The sequence below is a fragment of the Bombus vancouverensis genome, chromosome 5, assembly GCF_051014615.1.
Source record: "Bombus vancouverensis nearcticus chromosome 5, iyBomVanc1_principal, whole genome shotgun sequence".
NCBI classification, from domain to species: domain Eukaryota; kingdom Metazoa; phylum Arthropoda; class Insecta; order Hymenoptera; family Apidae; genus Bombus; species Bombus vancouverensis.
The window spans coordinates 15202153-15223649 of NC_134915.1; the positions used below are offsets into that span (position 1 = coordinate 15202153).

The window sequence follows — 21497 nt, forward strand, 5'->3', positions numbered from 1 at the left end:
TGTGTATTTCAAACCAATTTACAAAAATCTTATTGTACAGGCCAAAAAATACACGAGTCCTTTTCGCTTCAAACTTCCAAACGTCGTTTAATAGTTGTGCTGTAGTTTATCACGCTAGCGTTATCTTTCTATGGCGTCAATATTCTTATACTCGTGAACGGATAAATTATATATATGTGTGTGTATTTATATATACGGGTTAAGAAAGAAACAGGGTCAGTCGGTAGCTGAAGAAGCAAATCGTGCACGGCACACGACTGATGCTCTAGCTTTAATTAAAATTCTCTTATTAGCGGCGGTACAATGGGAAACAAAGGTGATTCATTTTCCGGGTGGACAGACGCCGGATATGTCGACACTCGAACGCAGGCCTCCTTGCTTCTGTTCGTGAACGTCTGTGAACGCGTTAATTCGATGGACATTGGTAGAATGGTATGGGAGGGACCAGTTGCGAGTATTACTTAATTATCGGATATTTGAATATCCAGGTTAAATTTAGATTTCATTGAGAACATTATACCGTGTATACAGTTGCCCGTGAAAATACTCGAACATTTTTAGACCTCTTTCACGTATACACAAAAGGTTTCTAGGAGTATTCGAGTACTTTCGTTACTCACGTTAGATGTTATAAATCGAATTTATGGGGATATTTTTTTGACAAAAAGTAACCTCACTTTTAACAAAATCTGGATCGATTATTATTGTTCCGTACGAGATTAGCAAATGGCTCGATACTTATAGACGCCTTGGCGTACACGGTTATAACAACGAACTCACCAGGATCCACGTAAGCGAAGTATGCACGAGTATCACGCTCGTACGCCAGTACTTAGTCACCGGCGAACTTATTCTCGACTTATATAGACGATTGTCGAGTCCATTGTCCAGCAATTTGTTCAATCCCACTGGAGAAGGCACGAACCTCCAGCAGGACGATTTCTTTTGTCGCTTGTCAAAGTAGGGGGACGTACAAACTTATTTAAACTAAGTACCCCGCACGACTACCGCGTTCTCCCTTTTCTTCATTTCCCCTCCCGCCAACGTCGACGACCTTCGTCCCGTCGTCGTAACTCGCCCTTTTCGCCTCGATCGTGTTCTCCTTTCGTCGACGTTGTCCCACCCTGCAACAGCCCGTCAACCTCCTGCCACCGGTCCGGAAAACTCGATTTCCGGTTATCGTCAGTCACCGTCGACCTCTCTCACCCTCTACCGACCCCCTCGTGCCACCGTGAAAGCTTCGAAATTGCATTCGAATGCACCGCTATTAGTAACGCCAAACGGCGATATAGCAGTCAATCAGCTGCTACGTGTTTGTATTACTATATGCGTGTATGTTTGTGTGTGTTTATGTACACTCAGATTCATAAGCGTCGAAACATTTAAGGAAAATCAGAACTTGGAACGATTATTGTTAGGAGATCATTAACGCTTTGAAGCTTTATTATTAAACATATCATATATGTTTATATGTATTATATAAAGCTTCGTTTGAACTTTAAATTATGGAGAATGTATGTGTTATATATTTGCCTCATTAACTACACCATCGCTTGTAATTATTTGCACACTTCCAAATCGTTGTAAATACGTGAAATATACTTCAAAAGCGAAATTCCAAGCCTTTAAATACGCTTCGACGACGTATCTAATCTTGGCCTCTGTTCTTATCTCAGATCGGACTATCGATGAAAGATTTATTAAAAATAATTTTTTAATAATAAAGAATAATTTATATCTATACCTGGATGGATATAGTAAACATGTTTAATTTTTCGATTAGATCGCAAGTGTGGAAATATTTATGAACGAGACTGTACATTGAATTATACCGAAAAATCAGCATGGATTTGTTCACTGTGGTTTGGAGAATATTGTTACCGAGTTGGTTGATGGTATATTGGTAAATGTCCCGTTTATGATGGACAGGGTTTTCAAATTCGATCTGCAGTCCAGTCGTTTTCGATACGTCGTTCGTGGACACGCAGTTTATCGCTGGTAGGGGTGTTTGACGCGTTTGTGGCGACTGATTACAAAGCACGTCTGTTACATTACGTTTAACAACTACGACGAGTAACCCTTTGCGATTCAGGCAAATCAGTTTGTTGAACCTGTCTATTTCTGTTGTTGTCATTGCACAGCCTTGATCTTGTTTTACTAATCTATTATATCTTTATCGAAAAAGAAATAGCGTTGTTAAAATTGGATTTCAATCGATAAAGTGATAATCCATCGATCAATTCTGGTTATTCGTAGCTTTCTAACGAGGGGGTATAGCTCAGTGGTAGAGCATTCGACTGCAGATCGAGAGGTCCCCGGTTCAAACCCGGGTGCCCCCTGGCCCTCCCTATTTTATTATGTTTTTAATAATTTTAGACGCGCGAGATAAAAACAAAAATTAGAAGGGTTTCACAATGTTCAGAATGTTCAAATTCAACCGTCGACAACTACGAACATACGGAAAAGTTGCAATATATTATAATAACGAAAAAAATTTTTTGATTTATTTAATTCTTCGCTAAAATCACCCCGTCCCTCCCCCAAAAAACTGATTTATTCAATTGATTCAAAGTAGTACTTAAAAATAGTACTTAAAAATCAATTCTAATGTCGGCAACAGTTATCTATTCAGTGCTATAAATTACATTTATTCGTCGCTCTTATTAAATATAAATACACCTTGCTAGATTACAGTGTCTTTTTAAATTTGCTATTCCATGGACTTTCCTTTACCCGGCACCAAAATTGGCAAATACATGGGCTTATTCTCCTGTTGCTCGAAGGGAATCAAATTTGAATCGCTTACCTTGCATTGCACCTGTCCAACATAACCAGAAAAGCGCCCATTTCGCGGTCCGAAATTGCTGCAGATACATGGGCCTGAACCAGAACCAACCACACTTCGGTTCATCCGTCCTCTCCGACTCCTTGGCTGTTTCCGGCTTTATTTCCGGTTTCGGCGGTCCGTCCCTGAACTGTTCCGAAAAACTGGACAGGGTCTCGTGCATGTCCGGCACCCCAGACTGTAAATCACGTTATCACCGTTGACACGGTCAGAATCGAATCACTTTATGATTAATGTTGGGTAATACGTATGATAATAATAGCTGACATGAGTGCCGAATGTGTATTACTGGTTGAAAGCAACTTATAGTGGTATTTGTTGAATGATAAGCTGATTATCGATCATTATTTCCTGTTTTAATAGTGTTGTATTTGATCATATACTGTGGGCGCTGTGTACGCATTTATAGGGAAAAGAGCGCATTTTAGTATTTTAATTTCATTATCGCTATTATGCCATTCTAAATGCAATTTTCCCTGCATTAAATATTTGATTTTAAAGGATGAACTATAAATACATTTGTATCATTTCATATAGATATATTTTAGGAAGCAATAGGATTCCTTCCATCCCGTACAAGGAAGAAATGAATTTAATTTGTATAGCTTATATATCGAATATATCTATTATAATTGAAATTGTAAGTCATAATGATAAATATATCATAAATATTATGTATTATGAATATATGTATATTAAAAAATCTTCCAATGTTTTAATTACTTATTTAATGTATTAATAGTATTCGTAATTGTAAGTTGTACTGTAATTGAATATTTAATTGATTTAAGAATATCAATTTTACAAGGAAAAGAATTAATAACTGCAAGCTTTCGCGATTTATATTTTTTATCGATGCGATATCGTTGAACGCGCACGGAAAACGAAAACAGATTAAAATTCGCGATTGCGTGTAAATAAAATCATAGCGGAAGAAGTTAAAATTGTAAATATGTAGACGTGGAATTATTAGTTATCGGAAATTGCGCGATGTGTACCGAATAAATACATCATCTATATCTATACGATATTTCCCGCATCAACTTTAATTATTGGCTTTCGCCTGTACGCGTAACATCGAGATGAGTAACTCATACTACGATCAAGGGGTTTAATTTATGTTTTATCGGTATCCTAACATTTTACATTATCACGCTTCACACGGTTCTCATTATCCGTTTGACTGACGGTAATTAACACTCCTCTATACGATTTGGTAGCTAATATGAAATTGGAAAACCGGTTGCGTATCACGTGTCATGATTAATTAAGCTAAGGTTTCCCTCAAACTTTCTAAGTAGAAATGAATATTAAAAAAAAAAGTACGAACTTTTAAAAATGTACTTGTAACATTTTACGATAAAACTATGATTCATGAAACATTATCTCGTAGAACGAAATAACTCAAGATAAAAATACACAGGTGAGATATTCGTCGTCTGACATAATTACAACAATAAATCAACCAGTTGTATCGGACAATTCCCTTCGCGATCTACTCTGACCTGCTCAATATTTGATCCCTTTAAAAATACGCACACTTGGGAGGAAGCTTTATAATTAATTCTAGAACCTCGACGTTACAGGCAACAGTTCCTACCATAGAACTTGGGAGCGATCGATCGACCAGCATCGATGTCACGCTCGCCTCCTAAAATAAACGCAGAATCCAATATTTCCAGAGCACTTACGCTGAATGCAAATTTATCCCTCATGATTCTTGCCTCTTCTTTCACGTTCCACACCAAAAACGTCGAAACGGAAACACACTGTGTCTTATACACTTGTCAAATTTCGTTTACGCGGCACTGATCGATCCTAGCATCCTCCGTTTCCGGTTTCTCCCTCTAAATATCGGTTCTCTCCGTTCTACGTTGTATTTTCTCAAAGAAGCGACGTCGATCGCTTCGAAATTCCGCTATATGATATTTCCATCGTGATTGCGGATTCGTCGAGCGTGTCACGTTCCGCGAAACCGTTTCTCATCGCGGGCAAAAGTGGCGTCGAGAACGGAACTTCCGGCACCCAGTCACGCTTCGTCGTTCGCCACCAGCTCCTCGACTTCTTGCCTCGTGTCGTTTCTCAATCCAATTTCGACAGAAGCTCGCTGACTTTCTCAATCTCGGTAGGATAACGAATATTATTGTTGGGAAAGAGAAGCTCGATAGTATCGAACGATAGGGCGCAGGAAGGAAGTGAAGAATTCTGTCAGTTTGATCGCGATCTTGTTGTACAATACGCTTAGATATGCGATGATCTTGGCTCGATCCGTAGTTTTGTTCCTTCGTCGATTAAACATTCACTTCGTCGAGGTCGTTGACCGAGGAATATCTAGAAGATGTTCAATCTTGAGCTGCTTCTCTTCTTCTTTCTTATATCTTCTTTTTGTTTTTCGTTTCGCTTCTTCACTTCGTTAGTCCGCTCTTCGACTGATGTTCCGCTTCGAGAAACAGCTGCGATTCGGGCGGATCTTGCAGCGATTTAGTAACGCGTTTTAAGTTCAGTCAGTTGATTACTGACTCGATTTGCGCGTCTTCGTTTGGAATTTTTTATTCGAAGATTCGAAGTGCGACGAAGGTTTACGTACGTACACTGTTTTGTACTCGCTCCTTCTCGAACGATGGGCGAAAACACTGTTTTATTTTATTTAATTTACTAATTTTATGAATTACTTTATAATTTTCCGGAAAATTTTGAGAACGATAGAAACCTATCTAAATACGTACACATGTGTATCAACCTGTTTCCTTCCCCTTGAACTGTTTAAACGTGTTCGTTTAAAAGTTTCGATAAGAGAAATTTGCTACGGAGCATCTAGAGAGTAATACAAGTTTTGACACACCGTTTCAATGTGTTTTCTTTTAATCGAGCTGCGAAGGATCGTTCCTGTAGCACGTTACCGGCACTATCGTTTGTCAAACGTCCGGATTGCAGTTTCCATCCGGTTCGTATATACCTACGTCCCTCTTATACGCGTCCTCCGGTTCCGGCGTTTCTCGTTTCACCTGCAACGATCGTCAAACGCGCGACGTCGCGAGAGATTCTATCCGGCCTGTTCACGCGCATCGTTATAAATCCTTCGAGAGGACCGGGATATCGTTTTTCGAACGAATGGCCCGCTGTGTTTCACCTCGTCCTCGATGAAATATTCATCGTCTACGCGGGATTTATAATTTCGACGGGGAATTTATAATTCTCCTTTCGTTCGATCGAACAGCTGCCTTCTCTCGTCGATCACTCGCGATCGCTGGGAACCTTGATCGTATTTTATCGATCCCTCTAGTATTCCATTTAATCTCTGATTGATCGTACCGATAATGTCTTACCGATCCTTGTGTTGTATCGTGCTTGACTGACCCTTTATCTATTTTATTTGCCCTTGTGGTATTGTATTTGATCCTCGATTTATTTTATCGATCTCTATAGATGTTTGATATTTAATCTATCGTATTAGTAAATCTTTAATCCGCTGTATCGATATTTATAATATTCTGTTTGATCTTTGCATCTGAAGGAACAACTGCGCTCCTTTTTGATGATCATCGATGATAATTCGATTTTCAATCTGCGGTTTGTCGATTCTTACGATATTCTATTTAATTCCTAGTTTATTACGTTGATCCCTACAGTACTATACTTGATAGTGTAATTACGCGCGTTGCGTTCTAAGGACGAAGTTGTCCTTTCCGGAAGCTACGTGGGGCTTTGCGAAGGTTTCTCTTGGACACTCGGACTTTGTCGTTGTTGCTTTCTTCGTTAATGGGAAAGTACGAGTTTGTTGAGTCGGTGGAGGCAAATAGAAGGACGAGTTTGCGAGATGCAGCGTGAAAAATGAAATAAATCGTGGTTTTTGTTTATGTAGGGTGTTAGTTGCGAATTGTTGAGACGTAAAAGTTTCTTGGATTTACAGGACGAAGTTTAAAACACTGTTCGCAGTAAATCGAGATTTTAAAGTATGCAGAGTTATTCAAAATTTATAAGAGTTTTATAAAGATACGTTGCGGTATGTTTCTTAGATTCGGAGATATTAAAAATTTCAGTTGGAAAGAAGCTTCATATTCGTGGAATCTCATAAAATCGCTATTTTATTTTGTACCGTGTCTTCTGACTACTAATCGATCTGGGTAATAAAATTTTCCGTCTCGAAGTCTCGATATTTAAGTGTCTTCGAGATCCACAAGAGCGAGTATCAGTCAGAAATTACAAAAGTATTTTAGACTTAAATTTTCCAAACGCGAAGGCGTTGCTCAACGTTCAAACTCTCCAACGGCAAACTTCAATTCACAAAATCTCAGGACGTTCACGATCTGTGATCTCTATCAGTTTTATCAGCTCTAAAAATGTCAAACTTGGACAACCAAAGTCCAGAATATCGACGATCTACGAGCTTCGTTGATGTCATTGGTTCCATTAAAACCACGACTTTCGATGTCTGCCAATAACGTCGATAAAAATATAAATAAGTAATCCAAGAATGTCCACGACTGCGTTCAACTTGCGTTGAGAAGTATTCGAAAGACGAGTCTGTAAAATTCGCGAATACTCAGGATTTCAACTATATTTGTCAGTTTTAATAACAATGACACGAATTTACGAGATCCAAGGATATTTACGATCCATCGATTCTTCCAATCTGAAATCGATAAAGTTCGAGAACGTCTTCACTATCCACGATCCCCGTCTTATAAAACTTTCAAACCTGAATTCATAAATTTCCAGGATCCACGATCCGCACGATCTTTGTCAATAAAAATTCCAAGCTCGAGCCCGCAACATCCAAAAATATCCACTGCCCACGATCTTCGTCAGTTGCTGCATCCCATAGATCTTTCAGACTTGAATTCAAGAATACGATCCACGATCTCTATCGATCTCTGTCGATAAAACTATCGAACATAAAACCAAAAACATCCACAGCCTGCGTTAATATCATATCGGTAAAAGGAATTCAATTTTAACCAATTTCTCATAAATATAGAAATGGCAATTTCGACTCTACAAAGTCTGAGTACTCTCAAGATGCACTGTTCCCGTCAGTTCCCACGATCAACGACCCTCGAGGTCGATCGAGCACGACGCGGCCACGCAAATGAGACGATCCGGATGGCGATCCGAGCGCGTACTAGGCCGCGTGTCACACGCGACTGAGGATCGCGAGCTCGTGCTCTCAGAGTTTTCCCCGCGAGTTAAACCGCCGTATATGCTACTACCGCCGCTACTCTGCCACGACAGACATCCTCCATCCTTCTTCCTTCCACCAGTCTCTTCTCCCTCTCGAGCTCTCTCCGCTTCTCTCCCACCTTTTCATCCCCTACCCTTCTAAACCCCAACCAACTCTTTCTCTCCATTTCTCTCTCTCTCTCTCTCTCTCTTCCTTTCTCTCTTTCTGCCTCCCCCTTCCTCCTCCCCTCATCTCTCTATTTGTCTCTGTTTCTCCTTGTTTCTCTCTGTTTCTCTTTCGTTCCTCTCCGCTCCCTATTCGTCTCTTATCCAACCCCTTCCAAAACCACCCCTCTTTCACTCCGTGGACGCGCGACACACTGTAAACCGCTCCTACTAGCTGTTGCTTCGCTCACGGGAACCAAAAAATCCGACAGCCTCGCCGCATCTGATAAGGCTCATTAGTTTGCGTTAATTGCGCTGATTTTATGCACGATTAAAGGCTCGTTTGTGTTATCTGCGGCTAGGTGTAAGATAATGTGCTGGTTCTGGTTTTAGATAAAGACGCTTCTTGGAGATATAATGCATATAATAAATAGCTTTTATGGTTATTATAGCATTTGCGAATTTATATGTTTCTTTGGTATGGCACTTTATAAGTAGTGGTAATATCATCATATTGATGTTTTTACATATAGATACTGTAGTACGTATTTGATGAATTTAACTGTTTGTTATTGCACGTAGATCCTTTTATCGCTGTAAGAATATGAACTAAAAATATTCGATATACTTTGTGAACATAGATCTCGAATCTTGCAATTTTTATGCGTTTAAAGAAATATTAGCAGAATAATGGAACATCTGAAATAAAAATTTCGAAAAAAGCATCAACTCGAACCAACACAAAAGGCGTTTAGAACGGAAATTTATAGAGTACTTGTTTTTTTGAATAAAAATACACAGAAATCCTTTCGCATTGAACAGCTAAGGACAAGAAAACAATTAAGGGAAATTTGCAAACACGATGTCGAGACGATTCGATCGGTGTACTCTATTCGAATGTTATCGTTCGTCTATGGTAACGTGGATTCGTAACGTGAAACGACGCGCGGCCAAACGGCGATCTAAATCGAACAGGGGCAACGAGCCTCGTTAATGGAACGCTGGAAGACAAATGCGTTTCTCGATACAGAGCATTAAGAAACCCGTTGCAACGGCAAGCTGGAAAATAGCTGGAACTATACCGGGCTATCGGTTTCGTTGGTGGCTCGCGGCAGGAGTTACAGTTTATCTCGTTGCACCGCAGTTCGCGATAGTTTGCTTTGCTGCGGTCAAAAGTTGAGCTTTCGCTTGGGACAAGGCAATTTACGTGACAACGATGCAAGTTCGATCCTCTACTATCCCTCTCAAAATTAACGACTCACTGGAGAAAAATGTTCTTTGTCGTAATATTTATCCTATCGTAGGAAATATTTCCTTCTTTAGCGGCACTTTTCCGTGTCACCAAAAATGTGGTAGGATTGTATATAAATGTATATATATATAGTATGGGAATAACAGGTCGGTTAAACTAGGAAAGGAAAGCAACGTGAAAAACGTAAGAGGACGGAGGGAATATTTTATGGGGACTTCCGCGAAGTTTCTCATATTTCAAGATGAGGTAGGTCAGGTATGGTATCAACCGTGGAGAACGTGTTTCGAATTTATGACGGTAATAACCTAAGTATGCAGACTCGAAAAGTTCCAAATAAATCATCCTGATAATATTGGTCGTTAGGGAAGGACCGTAAAGAGGACGCGGTTGACGTTGAAAGCACGCGGCGAGGAATCGATAGCGAATGCGAATTTAATAGATTATACGACAAATATCCGATTCGATGGACATATATGTAAGTATGTGTGAACAACTTCGTGGTTCGAACTCTAACCTACCTGAAGCACCTATTCTCAGATTTCTGGCATTAAAAAATTCGGCGGCTGTTTTCGGTCGATGATATTTTGGAAGCTGACTGTCACACTTTGCCATGTAGGACTTGTATTTTTATTTGTCGCCTTTTCCATGATTGAATTAAGATCGTTAATGAAATTTTATCAGTGCCAATACTCTCTTTCGTATAGGAGTAACAATTTAAAGATAAAAGAAGTTCTACAAGTAGATTTTATAAATTAGGATATTTCTATATTTTACATTTTTCATATGCTATATAGAATATCGTAGTTTGATGCTTTTAAGCTATGTGCAACGCTAAGCGTAAATGATTAGAGAAGAATTATAGATGAATGTTTTTTTCTTAAATTCAGTATCAAGCGATGAACTGTATTTTTCCACGTTCTTGCAGTGCTCGACTATCTCTGTCGCTCTAGCTAGGTAGGATAAATTTTATGTATATTTGAACAAAATTCTGTATACTTGCTATTTTATATCAGTAGTGACGGAAATGAATAAAATCTTCCATATTGCGACACACAATCTGAGTTACGCGCATTACAGAGTTTATGCTTAAATGACATGATCTTTTTATCGCGAGTTCACTTTTTCAGCCAATTATAAATAATCTGTTTATTTCGATACACGGTCTCAAATCAAAAACAATCATGAAAAAAAAAAATCAAGAACTGGAAGTCGAATACTTTGTCAGACATCGTAATATCCGTAAGAGAAAGGAGTATATCACGAGAGATTCGTCGTTTAGAAAGAATCAACGTTCCGCTGTCTGAAATTCGCGAAGCGTTAAATTAAATTTCCCAGAGGCGTCAGCCTGGCATCGAGAAGGTCGATTGACACGAGACTATCGATATTTAAGCGATAACATCGCGTCCTCTATGAAATGATCGTTAACAGAGGCTTCCATTTTGCCTCCTCTTGTCATCCGACAATTCGAGAATTAAAATCTATACTCAGCTACCATATCCGCATCGATTTTATATTTTTCGTATCATGAATTAATTGTCAATACTTTTCGTCGAATTAAAAGCATTCCCCTTTTTTATTTTCACTTAGAAAGTCTTATCGTTAGCGTTACTATCAGTGTTAATTTTTCAACAACAAAGTGAATTTAACTAGCTTAACTTTCTCCTTAAGGCCTTCGCTGTAATTAATTAAAAGGAAAAACATGATAAATTTATTTTTGTTTTCTGCTTTTGACGGCTAGAGTTCGCCTGGTTTTAATTAAAAAAACGCCGCGGTAAACTTTCACTCGTGGTTACCCTTCAAGTGTAAAAAAAAGCGGGAATGAAAAGAAAGAACTAATTAAGAGACGAGAAAAAATAAAAGAACCAGGAAGAAGGAGAAAGATGACATCTCTGCAAGAACACTGGTAAATATCTTCGTTGCATAATTATGGATTTAGAGAGGTATTTATCGGTGAGAAGGCAGTGGTGCGTTCGAAATTCCTTCAAGTGCAACGCGCTTGTACCGCAATGATAACGGGCCTCGTGTAATTAAAGTCCTTGCTATCTTTAGGGGACCACTTCCGTTGCTGGATACACCGACTCGTTTATGCCGCTGCTACGTTTTCTCAAATATCCACTTCCCGAGTTGACGCCCACGATCTCTCTTCTCTTCTCTTCAATTCTCTCTTCTCTGTCTCTCCTTGATCGCGTTTCCAGATCTCGTCTGCTGATATCAGTCGACTTACGACTCCAGAGGTCAAGGTATATACATTTAAATTGCCGCGCTTCCTATATTATAGACGCTCCGCCTTGCTTTTATTAAAAAATTCCTTTTCACCGAAGCTATTACGAAACGAAATCGTGACCATGGCGTTATCTTTTTTATTTCGTAAATAAAGTGCGCGTTCTGTTTTGATGAGACGAAGCGGTTAACAGATGGATAATGATATGGATATCGATCGATCGTTTGCGTTACTGCAGCAAGAATTGATAATAAAACGTATAAAATGCTACCAGCCAGTCTTTTCATTTCAATTTCCTTTTTTTCGGGACCACTGTCGGAAGAGACATTTTTTCAGTCGAATTTTTCCATGGGACAATCACGATGAAATATTATCCACACCTGATAAATCGTATATAACTGACAAACGAGCATTTATTATAAAAAATTACCACTAAATATTCAAGTCTACTGACGTAATAAAAGACTTCCTTCTGCTTGCACAAGTAGATATAAATCATGGTAACCATCTTCTTACCAATTGAATATTAGCGATATGAAATATACGTGTTTAAACGGGTTTCAAATTGAACCTACACGTATATAATCTCTGCAGTCGTGTCTCGCTACGATGCTAATGGAATTTCAAAGCGTTTCATACGATAGCGCGTACGATACGGACATAAGAGTTTTCTATGGCACATTAGCGGTGACTAAGAATTTTGTGAGTCAGTGTTCGCTACAGTAAAGTAGAAAATTCCTCTTCCAAGCCCTATAACGCGGTACATCGGCCGGATAAATTCTCAAACTCGTACTGATCTCGCCGAAGGCGTCCAGTAAGCGTTCAAATCGAATGGCACGTTCATTAAAACGGACATTCAGGAACGATTTGTTTGACGAGCGTCGCGCTTTGGGGGCATAGACATTATCCGGGACAAGAAGAAAAAACGCAATATACTATCGACCTGTGTGTGCACGTCGACACAATGGCGGAGAGGGAAGGCCGTGCGTCAACGTTCGTTTGCTCAACGCAAACGTGCGGATCACGCGCTCGAAACGCGGTGAGAGGGATAAATACCCTTTCGAGCAACGCGCACGTTTCGTCGGCCACGCGACCTCCACGACATAAATTTCGTGGATTTAATAAAGATCCATGGCTTCCGGTTTTAGGGGTCGCCTGATCGCTATGCTTGCTCCGCGACCGTTGACCAACACTCTCTTTTTATTACGCGAGTGTATTCTTCGTCATATTCGAGTTTCGTCAAGCAATTTTGACGTTATTACATTAGTAAAAAGATGAAACGAGTTGTAGGAATAGCAACCATTTTTCATTTTTTAAAGCGATATTGTTATTTCGCTTTCATTGATTGTCAAGTCTTTGTTCTCGTTTGTAATTAAAACGGAGAAAGGAAATTTTCTCGATTTATTATTATCTAAGCGTTGTTCTGTCTATTATCGTCCGTACAGTATAACGCGGAAATTTGTAAGGGCGTCTCCAAACGATCGACAATGTCGTCGATATTTTAGGGTTATGGTTTGTCAATAAATATTATAATATTGACAATATTATATCGGCAATGCACGTTGATCCTTTCAGTTGAGAAGCTTGAAATATCGACGATACACATGGAACGTCTGACAGCTCTGTACAGGTTACAACGTAAAAGTAAAATTACTAAATATACGTAATTGTACATTTTTTGAAGATGGAGATATCCGAAATGAAGGTAGAAAGTAACACGTACAGAGAAATTGTATCGAATCTGTAGGGGAAGAATGGAGTGGAACGTGACGAGAGATTTGTTTACCGAATGCGGGTTATTTATTGCTTCGATGGGGTAATTGCTACTCGGTTTCCTGACGGAGCGATTGAATGATGGTTGGGAATCGATGATACGGTTTTGGCTAGTTTATTCGAATACGTGGATTGTTCTTAATCTCTGATTGCCTATAAATATGTTGCATGTTTCGTATTAAAATTTTATAGCGTTTTTCATGCAAGTATTTTATTGCTCTTTCTATTAATCGAAATAAAATATTGCGATATGGGTAAAATGATGTTATAACACAGTAAGCTCGTTTTCTCTCTGGTTTTATGACATGTTAAACATAACAATGTTAAATATAATAGAAGAGACTCTGGAGTTTCGTGATACCGTGCAAAACATACTGTCAAATAAATTAGTTTATTTATAATATATTTTATTTTTCCTAGTACAGTGTCACGTTAACGAGGACATTAATTAAATTATTTTAAAGGTCATGTTTTGTATCTCCAACGTTCCGCTGTTTTCGCACGAACTTTAATATAAAACTGATAAATTAAGACGATAAAGGTAATATTACTAGGTCGCCCTAAAAGTTTCAATAGATGCACAACATTTTTTATTTTATCCATTTTGTTCATTTCGTTACTACAAAATGAATCATACATAATTCAATAAAATAATATAAAATTGTTACTCATCTATTATTTCCTTATGAAACGAAAAAGAAACTTTGGACACGACCTAATATAAAATTCATGAAGTAATCCGATTCACGAATAATTTACGAGCACATATTAATCGAATTCTCTATGTGAGATTCTGCTTTGAAAGCGGTGATCAAGTTTCATCGACGCCTATGCAAGGGCGTCACGTTAAACAACGGCGCGTGTCACGTTGCTACATCCGTGGGTGGCCCATCCTATATATTTAGAGGAAGTTTTCAATAATTTCTTATTGAATTTATTAACACTTACGAAACCGCTTCAGGGGCACGTACACGCTCCAACTGTCGGTTCTCTGGTGCGCGGGAAAGGAAAATATTGTTTCAACTAGTATTGCTTCTTCCAATTTCATTCGTCCAACAGATCCACGCGCCGTGTGTGACACGAGCCTGTCAATTGTTAATTCTTCCGCCGTCAATTGGTAATTTTTCTGAAAGTCTACCGTGCTTTTGAGGCGAAGGTATTTAACATTAATGTAGAGATTAAAACGCAGCCTTCCGTATTATTCGCATAAGCGATTGAAAGTAAAAAACGATCATAAGTTTCGAAAAGTATCGAATCTAAAATTAGAAAATTTCAGATATACCACGCACAGACCATCGCGACAACCGTGAACGATATCGATGAGAAACTTCAAGCAGAAAATTTGAAAACAGAACGAGCATATTTTCCTATTATCTTGTCGCGCTTGACAACCTTTTTCTTTTTCGTTATTTTTTCCTCCCGAATCATAAGACGAGACCAAAGAAGCAAACAGAAAGGAAGAGAGAAAGCTAATGCACAGTGGCGCACGAGATACACATTCGTATTTCTTAAAGCGGTGGCGACGAGCGTCGAGCGGAGAACAACTCGCGGAAAAACCAGTCGCGATATTCTTATACACACTTCGCGTGTAATGGAATACATTTTTGCACTTTTCTCGCTGCTCTTTTTCTCTTCGCCGACTCTTTTTCTCTCCTCTCGCCACAGTTCGTTCCGCAGGCTCTTTCCGTCGCACTCGACGCTCGCTCGGTTCGAAATGAAAACGAGCCTCAAAAGGGCTTTGTACGCGCTTCCGTCACGTTCGATATTCGTGCGTTCTTTTATGCCGTCACGTTTTTTTCCGTCCTGCGAGGATTTCACGTGACGCTTAGAAAGAAACAGAGAGCGGCTCGTTTTTCCAGAGCAACATCGACCAACTGACGTTTGCCGCCTAAATTCCTTTTTCTTCCACTTCCTTCTTCCCTCCTCTCTCGCTCTCTCTCTCTCTCTTTCTCTTTTTGTTTTTCTCGTATTTTGTCTTTTTGTTGGTTGATTCTCTTTTTCGCGCCGCCTACGCTTTTTGATTTCTTTTGTTCGTTATTTGATTGCGTATAACTTTGTCACGCAGAGAATCGACACTTCACCGAGGTAAATGAAATCGTGATTGACGAGCTTTCTGGAAAAAGCGTGCACAAGACCAGATGGTAAATCGAATAAATTGCGTAGGAATTTTTCCCTTATGGTTTTCCGTTTAATGAATACGCGTTCGCTTTGACTATTCGTCGACGACAGACAAAGTATCGTTACCTCCATGGAACGTCGAATACGAAATTATTCAACAAGTTTCTCTTTTAACAGCCCTTGTTCCATAAAAGGAAGAGATTCGGCAATCATTGTCGAAAAAAACCTCTATACATGTACACTGACACTCGAGTACTTGAACGCTTCCTGTAGAAAAATTGTACGTGTATGTTGTTTTACGAGACATTTTGAAATTTCATTAGCAACAACGAGACACCAGCGTCATATTTGTATCGTTAAAGTTTGAAACCAATGTGAAAACGCGTTACGTATATGTATAGTGAAAAGTTTTGTACGCGTCGAAATACTCACTTTCGCGAGCCACTGTAGACAAATACCAAATTACACACCGCATCAACATGGACTCTCTAGTCATCTCGTCTTTCAGCCGCAGTCAACTTCTGCCGCGTCTACGTCGCGCGAAACAAGCGAGACTGGTCTCGCGCATTCCTAACGACTTCATTCAGAAGTAACTCGATTTGTGGGCAGGCATAAAGTGAATACGTCAAACAGCTTGTTAATTCAGATTAAATGGCGCCCGTGCGGCAACCGGCGTTTCTCGCAAAACCCCCGCTGCCAATTATTTAGTCGGTCGTTTCGCTTGAATCGCTCGTTCGACCGACTCCTGTCCCCGTCTGTTTCCCATCCTCCGGCGTTTTCATCGTCGAACGCCGACTAACGAATACCGCAACGAGCATCTCTCCCTGCGGTCCCTGTCCCTCTCTGACCTTCTTTCCTCTCTATTTGCCGTCGCTTCGTACAGTGCCAGTGCCTGGCTACTTGTCCGTTCCGGATCCTTTCAAAGGAAAAATCCAACGTGAAAAAAGAAAGAAAAAAGAAAAAAGAATAGATGCCACCCGGATGGAACGCGGTCCGATTGATTGGAATTTTGCGGTCGATGGTGATTAATAAGCACCACCATAGAGCAGCGTCGACTAACTTTCTTTCGGTTCTTTTTAGGCTCGTCCTTTTCTCGTGGCTTCTTGCCGATGTTGTTCGTGTACGTTGATTAGTTTTCATTTAACTTCTTCCTTTTCTTCTTCTTTTTTTTTTCTGTTGTTGTTTTTGGGAGGATTTTGTGTGGAAAGAGAGAGAAGAGAGGCTGGATTATTCGAGCGATACGCCCGACCTGGTATCATTTGATCTTCTTCTTCTTCGTTACGACTCGTTTGTTTAATTTTGCGAATGAAGTAAATTTTCTAATTTAAAGTCGAAGTAAATTCTCTAATTTTCTAACCTCTTGCGAGTCTTGTTGGCTATTTTGCGTTTGATTAGATTGAGAGAAACTTTTGTTTTCTGTTTTTCTGTGGAACAGCGAGGTGGCTTTATAGTTTTCGAACGAAACGCTTGATCTAGAATTCAAAGGGTTTTTGGTAGAAAAGGTAAAGAGGAACGCGACTATTCGATTGATATCGATGGGAAATGAACCAACCTCCCGTCGTTGAGACGTTTTTGACAGGGAATTTCTGTGATTTTGGGAATGGAAGCGAACGAAGGGTGCGTTGGAGAGCTCCGAATACGATTCGTTAACTCGGAGCATGCGTTTGTCAGTATGTGAACACGTAAACGGTGTATTGGATCGTATTGATTTAATGAAAAATTTTAAATAATTATCGTTGAACGAAGAGTTATTCTTAGCTTTAAATGATTTTTACCGATATTGTAAATTAAAACGTAACTGGATCTGCTCTGTCTCTTCGTCTCCTTTCTGAACAGTTATATATAACATTAGATAGATATATGAAACATAAATATCATGACAGACTTGAATTCAGGTAAAGTCATTCAAACATTTCTCATACAGGTACTCTATAAATGACTACAATATAAAAACGATAAAACAAATAACGCAATAATAGAAAAAAAGAAAGAAAGAGGACACACGTTTCTACTTTGATCGTTAAAATAAATCCTATATTATTTAACGCGGTTAGTTTTTTATTATTCAGTGCATGCCTGTAGACAACTAAATTGCGCATGAATTGCATGCAGTCTCCTTACAATTGACACGCGACTATTATTTGACCGACGAAACGTTCTTACCACAGTCTCCTGTTGCTCTCAGAGCGATGCGGAGGAACGTCGATGGCAAGCTGCTACCGTCCATTCCACTCGCTTCCCTCCGCCAAAGTCTTTTCCTTTCACGTGAAAACCGGTTAAAAATGCCTCCCCCAGGAATGTTAACGTTATATAGTAGCATGTAACGTAGGAGTTAGATATATAGTGTCCTGTTTTTCTCAGCAAAACCATTCTACTACGTTCTACGAGTAAAAATAAGACCAACCACGTTAAAACATTTTTACCAACTTTTTACTACATCGGTGTACCAATTCCAAACAATTTAATCACGCCATTGATTAATTTCGATCTTCTAAATGAAAGAAGAATCATGTTCCTTTATTATTTCCTTCAATAAAATGTTAACACATTCTCCGCCACTTGTAAACTTGTATTAAATCATCATCTAACGATTTAATGTCAAATTACGTTACACGATATAGGCAGAGTCGACTTAAAAGGAAAGATATATATCAAAAAACCCCCAAGAATGCCCAAGAATGTCCGAGGTGCTCAAAACCCGAGGAAGGTCTACAGTGCGTTAGATTATGTTACAGTCTACTAAAGCAACAAGTTATTTCAACTATTTCTCCGTCACAAGCGACTAAAATCTCAGTGACAAAGACGTCAACGATAATCCTATTTCCACGATTGCGATACGTAGCTAGCGAGTCTCTTCCCACGTATTCCTGACCACGATCCATTAATTTCGACGATGCTCGCCGGCCCAACGAGTCATCCTGTCTGCCAGTGTCCCCATCCTTCTTTTCTAACCATTATTTTTCTCTTCGACATCTTCGTGATGCTGTGCCACTACTCCTCGTAATTGCGGCACAATCGTAGCCCGCAGGCATTAAACGCGCGCAACTACCAAGCCAAGCCAAGCCGACCAAGACCTGTCTCCCTCCACCACTTCGCTGATAGTACCGAAGACAACGATAACAATGGTGAGTGAACAGAGTTACGAGAACAAAGAAGTAAACTAGGGACGACGAGAGGAGCTGTGCGTGTAAAATATGTAGATCGCTCGAAATTTTCGTCCCATATTCCAACGTCAGCGTCGCAAATTCCGGAAAAATCGCGTCCAGGGGAATTGGGGTTTCCGTCGTCGAGCTGACGTGCCTAGCCTCCGGTGAATGATCTCATTTTCCCCCCTGGATTGCCATTCATACGCGTTTCAGCCTGTAATTCGTCAAATCCTTTTTTCGTTTTTGTTCTCTCCACTTCCTTCTTCGTCCTTTTTCTTTTTTCCTTTTTTAATTTTTTCAAATGGATAAAGTGATTGGGAAAGATTGATGGGATTTATCGGAGTTAGTCGGTTAGGTTGAATGGCGGAATATGTTTTTATGAGATGTATTTTTGACGTTCGTTGCGCGATGTATTGAAGGCAGAGAGTGATTTGTGGCTTACCAGTGAACGTGCTTCGTTCACGTAGGTTTTCGGTTTTTTTTTTTACTGTTTTGCGTTGAAGGGAGATGGAGTTTGACTCGTTTCGAGCGACACGTTGATCGAGGGTACGTTAATTTAATTATAATCGTTTCTTTTTAACGAAGCTTTAATTTATCGTTGGTGGAAGACGAACACGTCTGCCTTGAGCTGTTACGAAAATCATCTGACGAAATGAACACGTGGAATCAAGCGATTAAAATTGTCCAATGTGAAATTTCTCGAAAGTTGTTTTTCGATTATCGTGTTGAGATATATCGGCAAACTGTATCTCGAAATTGCAATTCGATGGGATCAGTCTGCGTCAACCACACGCACCGCAACTACGGAAATGAACGATCGCCGATCTCATATACGTTCCGTCAAACCCATCGTAATTGCGATAGTACAGGCAAATAAGCCATTAATAGCTTCTTATTAATGTAATTTTCGAATTATGTAATTTTTCATAATATTATAGGATACATAAAACGGTACATAATTCGATACAGAGAATATTCATTTTATGAGAATTCTGACGTAATTTATCTTTCGTTATTTAATCACTTTTGGACTAGAGTTTTGTCCTCCCTAGATAATATCAATCTTACAGAAAAGATAAAAAGAAGCATAAGAGTTATATAAAAACTGATAAAATGCAATTTAATAGGTGTGATTAGGTCTATTACGTGAGCATTATACATGGCAAGATTCGTTTCTATAGTAACAATCATTTCCTACTTCGTAGAATAATCGGAGAAATTTCGAGCCAACAATAGAATTTCCTCTCACGACAGGCAAACAAAAATTCCGGTTACAAAAGGTTAATAATACGAAGGTTGGCCGTGGAGGCAGCTTCAACCTCTTTTCGTCTTTCCTTTTATAAAGGCTCGTAGATTCCGGTACGTATCGAAAATGGCGCGAACCGCTTTCACAGACAGGGCAAGCTCCTTTTAAATGAAAACTAGGATCGGGATAACCCGGCTGAATACAAGAGTTCTCCGCGAGCTTGAAACGAGTTTACGTTGTACGCGCATTGTGCCAGACGTTGAGATCCCAGGGTCCCCAAGATATACACGTCGTCGAAGAATTCGGCCTGACTTTCATACGAAACCGCTTTCCTCCGGCCAATATTCTTTAGGCAAACATCGTCGTCGATTCTTCTTATCTTTCGATTTTTCAGCAGCCCCTTCGCAGCTGTTGGATATTTTGTGAAAGATTACGAGATTGGAATCGGAGAAAATAGATGTTTAGACACTGTTTCTGTGAAATCTAAATAATACGAATAACTAGGTATGAATATAAGCGAAGGAGATAGATATGGAATTATTTCGATTAAAACAAGAAATGAGTATATTCGACTGTAAGATAAAGTGAAAAAAGCGAATAAGAAGTAAAAGTTTACTTTTATAACACTCAATTCTATAATAGAGAGAAAGCTTCAGTTTTTTCCATCTTTGATATTTCGCGTCGCTTGCACGAAAGTTGTAGGTACTTTGGGATTTCTCGATTTCTGAAATTAAGCTTCAAATATGTGCCCATGACGTGGAAAATTTGAATATTTCTACCACGATCCCATACTCGTAACTTTCGAAAGTTTTTGCAAATCTTGTAAAATTTTACGCGAATAAAAGCTACACATGCTAAACAATCCAATTCAGCGCGCCGGTTATTGCACTCAAAGTCCAATACCTCGTCGCTGCAACTTAAACGAACTAACAGAAACTTAAACCGCGATCGAGGCAGCTTTTCACGATAAAAATTCACCGCTCTTAAAATCTCTTTGCAACAATTTCCTCATTCTAATAAACCATACCGAAACAGCTTTACGATCAAACGCGCAAATTAAATAACTCCCCTGAGGGGTAGCTGTTTGAAAGTTAAGCCGAAGGGGGTGGTTTCCGACGATTACGGTGAAAATGATTCAACGAAGTTGCCAACTTTAAAGCACCGTTCAACCTGCCCACGAAGGCACCTTTTACAGATTTTTTCTTCTTTTTCTTTCCTTTTTTTTCTTCTTTTTTTATTCCAAGCGCAGCGTGAAGTTCGTTCTAATCTCGCAACCGATAAACCGAAAGTTGCACCAGCGAAGCAACCTCGGCGTTATTTCAGCGGCTATCCCACGGGAATAAACAAGTGCAATATCTTGCATCGTTTCAGCGATCCCCGTAGCGTCTGACCTAGCGCAAATTTTCCATCCCCTGCGGTCGTCCTTCGAATTTGCATAAGCACGTGCGAGTGCTTCTCGTTCTGCCTGTTGTTAACACGGTTACTCGAAAATTGAAAAGATAGCGAGCTAGTTTTTAGTTTTGAGAACATAGAAACTTGCCTTTCGACTGGTTGTAATTGCAAAAATTTAA

At 39.5% G+C, this 21497-nt stretch overlaps 1 protein-coding gene and 1 non-coding gene across 10 annotated transcripts in view; one reads left to right on the forward strand and one right to left on the reverse strand.

Moving 5' to 3' along the window:
* Positions 1-21497, reverse strand: part of Oatp26F (Organic anion transporting polypeptide 26F) — a 47840-nt gene that overhangs the window by 17551 nt on the left and 8792 nt on the right. For 6 of the 9 annotated variants that reach the window (XM_033337306.2, XM_076618543.1, XM_076618545.1 and 3 more), the window contains one exon: positions 2807-3023. The exons of 1 other annotated variant lie outside the window; for it this stretch is intronic. In XM_033337306.2, the coding sequence (XP_033193197.1) occupies positions 2807-3023 (217 nt within the window). 2 more of the 9 variants (XM_076618546.1, XM_033337308.2) reach the window with 2 other exon arrangements.
* TRNAC-GCA (transfer RNA cysteine (anticodon GCA)) lies at positions 2268-2339 on the forward strand. The gene has a single exon. It is a non-coding gene; the product is annotated as a tRNA-Cys (tRNA).